This window comes from Lactuca virosa, chromosome 9, assembly GCF_052849685.1.
Source record: "Lactuca virosa cultivar CGN04683 chromosome 9, Lactuca_virosa_CGN04683_v6, whole genome shotgun sequence".
In the NCBI taxonomy this organism is placed as follows: Eukaryota; Viridiplantae; Streptophyta; class Magnoliopsida; order Asterales; family Asteraceae; genus Lactuca; species Lactuca virosa.
In genome coordinates, this window is record NC_136434.1 from 260,519,722 (window position 1) to 260,529,446 (window position 9,725).

The window sequence follows — 9,725 nt, forward strand, 5'->3', positions numbered from 1 at the left end:
ATAATTTAGAGTTTGTACTTCATTTTAGACTGTAAAACACATATTTTGGTTACATATTGAATCAGCTATACACTATAGAAAAAAGGATATTAACGTTGTGTATTTTCTGATTCAGCACCTTTTTTTTTGCAATCTGTCCCGTTTTTTAAAATCCCCATAAGTCACTCATATGTAGTCGGAATCACTTGATTTTTTTCCAGCATGCAATTTAGAGTTGGTACTTATTTTTAGACTATACAAACACATATTTTTGTTACATATTCAATCAAACTCACGCCCCGGAAGATAGGATATCAATGTTGTGTATTTTTTGTTTTGAAAGCGCATTGCCATTCTTGGTTCCATTTTAAAAGTGCATTGCCATTATTGGTTCTATTTTGCAAATGCATTACTATTTTTGAGTATATTTTGAAAGTGCATTGCTATTTTTGCTTCTATTTTGAAAGTGTATTGCTATTTTTGGAAAGCCATAACATAATAAAATGACCAAAATGCCCTTTCCTCATCTTCGTGTTGCATCTTTTGATCCTAACTACAATAAAATCACAATCATTCTAGAAATGACCAATGTACCCTTTATTATGAGACCAATAAATCTAATTCTTACCACTATGACAATGCCAATCAGTTCTTTCGGAATGATTAATCGCAAAATAACTGGAACTAAAAATCAATCTTTTCTAAAAAAAACACGTTGTAAACTAATTCCACCTACTTTTTGGTCTTTATTATTCAAACCAATACATTAAGATCATCATTTAACTTTTCTTTCGCCATATTTATACAGCTTAGCAAGTATTCATACTTTTCGCGAGAATTAGCAATATGTGCAGCCTCGTAAAAATTGGAACACAAGTAGTCAAATTGTTTAGTGTTTAAACACTAATCAAATCTTCATAACAACTTATCACTAAGTAGTGTCCATGCTTCACATCTTTCCTCCACCGAGGCAAAATATACCGCAGATGGATTTCTTTAATATCCTTCTCAATTAATATTTTTACCACATGCCTACAAATAATTCCTCGAAACTCAAACAAATGACAAGAACATTGTATATCACATTCAATCTCATCATAACTAATGGTATAAACAACTCATTTTTTTTAAATCTCCATGTTTCCCTTCCACAATATCGTTGACATGAAATACATATTGTGCACCATCCACTTTTACCAATGAAGAATTGAAAAAAGCATACCTCATAACTCATTTTGAAACAACTTAAAGTTTGCATTTGTGTATGCTTCCTGAAACTATCTCTCAAAATAAAACCCATTTACTAATTTATATGAATGATTAAGAGACTCAAAATCAACCTTATTTTCTTTCTCAATCTTGTTTTTCAGCGCGTTGTCATATTGCTCAGCAAATTGTCACAATGGGGTTTTAGAATTAACATACGCATCAAAAAAGCATTCATGCTTTCACTTCTTTGTGTAGTAGACATCCCTACCCAAAAGTTTAATTTTACATATATCGGCACCCAACGACTTCGATTGCTAAATAAAGAACATAACCACTCATTTTTTTCAGGTCTGTAATTGTCAACGAGCTTGCACCACCCATCTTCAAACTCTTAAGTGTTTGTAGACTTATACACAAGGGTTTTTAGAGTCTTCTTTCTTACTTTATATTGAACCAACCTACTTAATTTTTAAGGAATCTTTTTCATAATATGCCAAAGACAAAGATGATGACGAGATTCTAGGAGTACCAGCTTTTTGCGTTGATCGGCATTGATATGTTATTATTGGTTTTGGTGCCCGTCCATTCATGCATTCTAACCATGACTTGAATAACCATACATACATGTATGTATCCTCTCGTGAAAGCAAACCACATCCAAATAAGATAGATTGTCCATAGTGATTTACTCCAAAAAAAGGCGCAAATGGAGTATTATATTTGTTAGACAAATATGTGCTATCAATGAAATAACATCTCCAAATGACTTGTAAGTTGCCCTAGACCTTGCATCTGCCTAAAATACATTTCGCATACGACCTTCAACATCCATATCAATCACATAGAAAAATTTGAACTCCTTTTTTGCATAAGGACAAAGTTAATACAAAGTGCCTCAGCATCCCCAAGCCCAAGTCTTAGTTGTCTTACTTTTGCGATGTAAGATCTACAATTTGTCTCGCCAAACAGAAAATTATCATACCCTTTCGCATCAACAACTAACCAATGAAAACTTTTATTTAACAGAATTCCATCATAATCATTCAACTCAAGTCTTCTTTTAGCATATGAATCCATTTTCTTATGTGATCGTTGGAAACGAGATTTTCGGGGACTTAAAGCATGGTTATGTTCTAGAAAAACACTAGAGATATTGTATCTTCCATCACCATATGCAATTACGCTAATTTTTTCTTTACAATATGTTCTAGAAGACTTTTGATATGGTTTGTTTGTATTAGGCACATATACACCTCCTTTGGCACATCCAAGTGAATAGTATGTTTTAGCACAATAATCTTTTGTTCTTGTACTACATATTTGTACACCAAATCCAATCTGAAATGCATATGCTTTAAAGTAATCGTAAAGGTCGTCTTTTGAAGAAAACTTCATTCCTTCTGTAGGAATGTTTTGATGTTGAGGATTGAGAATTGTATGCCCTTCAACTGAATTTCCAGCCTCCATACTGTTAAAATATTTTATTAACAATAAACCAAAAATTTTATTAAAAATAAAGCAGCATAACCTACTAGTGATTGAAACAATAATTAAAATAGATTCATAGTCAATAAAATAAACTAAAATTCTATAAAGAAACCAAGTTAAAATGTTAGAATAGACAGATAAATTAAAGTATAATGTCCTAATAAGAAACCAATCTAAAGTACAATGTTATAATGGGAGTTACATCTTATTCACATTTATCATCAACATATGCTTAAGGTTTACATTCTGAACTTATTATGCATAGGGCCTTTATAGGATTGAATGGATATATGATGTGGCATTTTTATTGAAACAGATTTATTAAATAGTAACCAAGTTTTAGTTTTTCCAATGTTGTGAATATGTTGAAACATTTAAGGGACGATGTCACGACTATGAACTTCGAGAGTCTAATTCTCTCCCAAGGTACTAGACCATATTTTAGAAAAAGATGTATGCACTTATTCCCTCTGCCCTTTTGTAAGCCATTGTAGTAATAAACTGAATTGCATAAATATCCAAAATACCCCCACTAATAAGATGTTTATTATTTCTGCTAAATTCCTATAATACTCTGTATCTAAAATACATGACTAAACTGGATGAATATCAATCGGTAACTAGCTGCCAAGTTTGACAATTGTTCCATTGGTATAAATTTTGTTCCATTGTTGGTTTCGGGTATAGATGTTGTAATCATCTTTCATGAACAAATATTATAGTTGCAATTATTTGGTAAATCGTATATATGTTTAACTTCTGATAAATGCGTCTTAGTTATTATGAAACTAGTCTTGCATATAATTATGATATATGAGAGTTATAATATGTCATTTTTGATCCGGTGTTGAAAGATATTTTGTTATCAACTCTACATCACAATTTTCCTAATTAAAACATCGATTAAAACAAAAATTACCTGATTGTTGCTGTTGGCGCTGGGGGTAGCAATTGCCAGTGTGAAACAGTGGACGAGAAGAAGGGTTTGAGAAGGAATCGGGATCGCAGGTCGCCTGATACGCACATTCATGTGATCAACATCTTACGTGAACTTATTATTATTTTTCTTTTTTAAAATTGTCTCATTAAGGGTAATTTGGGGATATGAAATTAAATTAGATGAGATGGAGGAATGATGTCACACGTTATGATATTAGTGGGTATGAAGATTTATAGACATAAAAGGTAGTAGGCAATTTAATTTCTCTGTAAAATATAACTAATTGCCTTTAATTCAAAAAATTTAGTAACTAAAAAATAATATATTATACATAAAAGATAAAGGTGTCAAAATGAATAAATAGATGAAGTCAAATTGAAAACGTGTTAAAATCAATAAAGAGAGAATGAAATCTATACTTTTTTTCTTGAACCAATTGAATTTAGATCCGACCGGTTCTTTGCTTCTAACTATAATTATCTAAATTTTTGTTTTATTTTTGGATAAAAGTTGTAACATCTTGTTTCGAGGAGTTTCTTATTTCGGGATTGTGGGCGATAAATGCATCAAGTAAAGGCCTTGGGCTTCAATGGAATAAGGTTTCGACACTATTGGATGGTGATAATATTGGTTGTGTGATCCAAGCCATTGATTGCGTTTTGGAGTCAAAGGGTAAAACAGAAAAAGTCATGTTTTAGACTTATTTTATGAACTTAGGATCTATGTTCGGAAGGTGTTAAGGCAAAGGAGATTTGATTGTATTGTAGAGCTTCTCATTACGTTTTCGTGGATATAAAGATCGTCGAAATCAGAGTTGAAACGAATAAGTTATGACCGTTTGAAGTTAGGACGGTTTTGGGTTAAGCTCAGGGGCGGACCTTAGTGGGGCAATTGGGGTCCCGGGCCACTGCTCAATTTCCGGCACGCAGTGTAAATTTTTTTTTTTTTTGGTTTTTTCTATTAGGTGCACCCGCTTGAAGTACGAGGGACACCCCTACTAAAACAGTCTGCGTCCGCCACTGGTTAAGCTGCGTACGCTGGGCGTACGGGGAAGTATGTTGGGTGTACTAGGGTATCCCTGAGTACGCTGGACGTACCAGGAGTACGTTGGGCGTACACGATCAGTACCCAAACCCATTCCATTCTCATTCTCCACCTCTGTCACACCCCCAAAACCGGAACGGCGGAAACGTTCGGGGGTGGAGGACGTTATGTTCAGTATCACAACAATGCAAAGTAGTAAACAAGCAACAACATCATCCATTGCATTAATAATATAATTTCATACAAGTGTGTTCTGTCAAGTTATATAGACACCAAAAATATACATCAAAAATAAAAGATGAGTCTTGAACGAGCTCCATCTTCTCAGAACCTGACACCGGTACCTGTCTACTGGTGACCTGAGAATACAAGTTATTTTGAAAGAGTTTATCAGCTTTAAAGCTGGTGAGATCATAAGTATATTAGTGTTTGTATTTGTATGAAAGTGTTTGTAAGTCTGTAATGTATAAGTTTTGTAAAAGTTTGTAATTGTTTGAACTCTCCTAGAAAACCCTATGTTTCCTACTAAAAGTAGCCTTCTACCAAGGCATCTAGTATCTGTGTGTGTGCCTCTTGTAAGAGTGTGTATTTTCCCAAATCTAACTATCATTAACCAAAAATATAGTTCTTACATTATTGTTTATTGTGTGAATATCACAAAGTAAATGTAAAGGGAAAATGAAATAGTACTGTAGTGTTGTATTAAGTAACTACTGCTGTACTAATTACTTTAAACTATTTGTTATTTAAAGTACCATGTGATCGGCCTGTATCCTGCTACCGACTCTATAGTAAAACGACGATGTAAGACGTCGTAAGAAATGACGTTTGGCACCCGTAGACTTGCAAGTCCCACTATAGCGAGCAGCAAGGTGTAGGATAGTCAATCCAGTATAGATCTATACACAAACTCATACGCTCCCCAATTAAGGAGATTCTGGATACAAAACGGGTCATGACAGGTAGTGCCATGCCCCCGTTAAGTGGCTCACATAACTGTAAGTAATGTATATGTATATGTATATGTATGTGCTAGCTGTATTGTGTGTTCTTTCTCTGTCTAGCTTGTATGTTTTGTTTCTTATCACTTTGTATTATGTTTGTTTCTCATCACTATGTATTATGTTTGTTTCTCATCACTATGTATTATGTTTGTTTCTCATCACTATGTATTATGTTTGTTTCTCATCACTATGTATTATGTTTGTTTCTCATCACTATGTATTACTCATGAATGAACTGACTCATTGTATGTTTCATTGTTCTAGTAATAGTATCTTCCTAAACTATACCTATTATAGTTTACTAGTAATGTTGTTTGTGTATATGAACATGTTTGTATACCTTTGCTACCCAAAGGCATTGAACTGAATGAAAGAAGTAACCTTTTATATCTATACACATATACATGATATATAACTAGGATTCAAACGACCTTCGGACAAATAACCCGAATACCCTAAGTCCACAACCAAACAAGGAACAGGAAGTAAGGTGAGCTATCAGTCCTAAGTCCTTCCAATCCTACTTATATAATTATATCCATATATATACACAGAATATAAGTTAAAAGAGTTTAATAAAAGTATTTGATAAGTAAAAGAGTTTGTAAAACAGTTTGAAGTAAAACAGTTTGATAACACAGTTTGAAAAGTAAGAAATCCACTTGTTTGGTAGTTATTAATCACATGTGATTGATATAATAACTATAATAGTTCAACTTGTATCCCCCCCATAAAAGCATTTAAAAACATTTAAAAGGTTAATTAAGGGGTATGAACTCACCTGTAGTGAGTGGTTTGGATGTACGGAATGTATAGGATGCTAGGTGTCAAGTGAAGACTTGTACACACACGATGATCCTAGTTAACATATAATATCACATATATGTATCCAATTAGTCTTTAAACAACTAATTAACAAAGTTAAGACATCCTAGGACATGTAAAACACCTTATATAAGTGCTATAAGTCCTAAGGATTGCATCTAAGTGTTGTAGGACATTGCTATTGAGTTTAGGGTTCAAGGGAACCCTTTATTTGAGTTTACGGTTTTGTGACCATAACTCATTGAGTTTACGGTCGTAAACCCATGAGTTTACGGCCATAAACTCATGTTTCTTGACCATTTTGCGTTTTGAAGCCTTAAAGATCACAAGAAGCATTCATACTTCATGTTTAAGCCTTAGGAAGAGATTAGGGCACCATTTCACTCCTTTTAGGAGTTTACGGTCCCTGGACCATTTCCCTTTGGGTTTATGGCCGTAAACCCAAATGGGTTATGGTTTTATGATGTTTTCAAGTACTAAGAACATCAAGGAAGGGATCTAGGCTAGTTTCCAAGGCTTAGAAGGGACTAGGGCACCCTTTGGCACCCTTTTTAGGGTTTACGGTCCAAGAACACCTTGGACCGTAAACACCTTTGATCCTTGGTTTCTTGGGTGTTTTCTTGATGTTTAGAAGTGTAACAAGCTCTATAATACTCTAGGATAGAAGTACTTACTAGGTAGAAGCTTGAAAAGGTGCTAAAAGTCCAAGAACACTAGTGTGTGTTCGTGGTGTTCTTGGTGAAACTTGAAGATCTACACTTTTGGAATGATTTCACGGATGGAATCATGTTAGATCACTAGATTAAGTAAGATATCAACTTTTTAGGGCTAGAAACACTTACAATGTTGAAGATCAAGAAGAAAAGTCGATGATACTTGAGAGAGAATTGAGATTTGGATCTTGAAATTGTGAAAAGTGATAAATAATGACTAAGTGTCATATTTATACCCTCTTTTAGGGTTTACGGCCGTAAACACCTTTGTTTAGGCCGTAAACTCCAAACTCTTGGAGTTTTGGAAAAATATTGTTGCACAATAAACCCTAGGGCATCCTCTTTCCTGTTATCTCCTGAAGTACTAATCTTAAAATACTCAAACTTATTCCAAAAAGCTTGAAAATTAGCAGAAACAGTTTTAACTCCTATTGAAGTGAATGGTTGTACATAATAGAAATTTCGGGTTGTCACAACCTCTCCAACACCCTCCCTTGAAACCCTAACCCTAGTTTGAGCCTTGTGAGCAAAAAGAAGGTGTTTTAAGTGTTTTGGAGTGTTTTGGGTGCATCTTGGAGAAGAAGCAGATCACTGGCGAAGTGTTGGTTGCATTGGAGCTTATAGATCCAGACTTTGTTCACCTTGATCTTTCTTCTAGAGGTATAAAGCTTGAATCTTGATGATGTTTTTGTTAGATCTAGCTAGTTTGGGGTGTTATAAGTTGTTGGTCAGTTTAGTGCATAAAGTTTAGATCGTGAAAGTTTATGACCTTGTTATGGATAAAGTTGGAAACTTTATCCATCTGAACATCATATTGATTCAGATCTGAAGGTTGGAGACTTGGACTTAATGGATTAAGTTGAAAAAGATGCACTTTTTGGTCCCTTTGAGACTTAAAGACTAGATCTTGGTTGTTTGGACCATTCTAATGGATAAAGTTGGAAACTTTATCCATTATGGAGTTATTAGGAACTATAAAATGTGATCATGGACCTCCTATCCCTTCCATGCAAGAGTTAAGATGTCTTAACGGATAAATAAGTTACAGTTTTAGCTTTTGGACCTTTTCTAACCATGGAAAGTCATAAAGGTGGAAACTTTATGACTTAAGTCGATGTTTTGAGATTAGATCTAAGTTTGGACATTTTGGTCTTAAGCATTAAGTCCTAAAATGAGAAAATGGTCACCAAGGGGGTACGATGGGCGTACATATGCGTACGCTCAACGTAATGCATGTTTTCCCCGATATCATGCTATGGCGAATTGCACATTAGGCCTCAGCGTGTATTATGCGAGGCGTACTTATGAAACCCTCTTTTTGGGCCTTTTGGGCCTCGAGTCTTTTGGGAGTTGGGCCATGAGTTGTTGGGTCGGATATGGGAAGGGTAAAATGGTCATTTACTCTGGGTGTTGGACAAATAAACTAGATTCCTGGTTATGCTTTATGGCCCTCTTATTAATCAGGGTTTTATTTGATTGGTTAGCGCGGGGATTCTCCGATTCAGCAGCCTGAGCATCCATTTGACTGACAACAGACAGATGTGAGTTTGCTCACTATACTGTAGGACAATAGGGATTATATGTGCTTGTAGTCTTTGTAACTCCTGATGTATGTGTTGTATGTCTGTGTGCCTGTTTGCTATATGTATATGGGGTGAAATAGACCCGATACAGCCTAGTGCTGACATATGAGTTGAAATAGACTCGGGGGTAAAATAGACCCAGGGGTGAAATAGACCCGGTACGGATTTGGGCCGACACATGAGTTGAAATAGACTCGGGGGCGAAATAGACCCGACACAGCCTTGAGTTGGCATATATGTATGGTATGCGGTATTTTGGGAACTCGCTAAGCTTTGTGCTTACGGTTTATGTTTAAAATGTTTTTAGGTACTTTCGATTCGAGAGGGAAGGGCTCGGCTTGATCGCAGCGCATCCACCTAGATTTTCGCACTTTATGATTTTAGAATTGTACCTTGATAACTATTCTTACTCTGATATACTTTTGAATGATTGAAATGATTAAATTGTGTTTATGGTTGAACAAAAAATGAAATTTTTTTTACCTTAAAACTTTTGGGACATTACAAGTTGGTATCAGAGCCTTGGTTTGAGGGATTCGGGCATACTCTTAGGTGTGTCTGAACTCAAACTGAGCGTTTGGTAGATTTTTTTCATAAAAAAATAAATGTTTTATTAAAGAATTTTCTAATAAAAGAAAGGGGTGGTGCGTGCAATTGGCTGAGCTCAAGTAAGTGATTCCCAGAATACCGATACATGTTTGTTATGTTATATGTTATGAGAATTGCATGCTAGATTAGGGCTAAGGATCTGCTCAGGATTTCATGCTAGGAGAGATGCCTTTATATGCCTGATTGTTTGAGGTTTTAGAGTTTCATGCTAGTACGGATTTCAGATGATTAGATGGATTGGCCTGATATGTGATGCCTTGTAGCCTAAGTGGAATTGGATGTTAAACTAGATTTGGATTCTTTCTTGGTAGGAAGTGAGCTTGAGATGTCC

General features: G+C 35.0%; 1 protein-coding gene across 1 annotated transcript; it reads right to left on the reverse strand.

Annotated features, from left to right (window-relative positions):
- Window positions 1–2,025: 2,025 nt before the first annotated feature.
- On the reverse strand, window positions 2,026–2,655 carry LOC145140492 (protein FAR1-RELATED SEQUENCE 8-like). The gene has a single exon (XM_079073964.1). It carries the CDS (start codon window positions 2,653–2,655, stop codon window positions 2,026–2,028), a length of 630 nt encoding a protein of 209 aa, XP_078930090.1.
- Window positions 2,656–9,725: the final 7,070 nt, after the last annotated feature.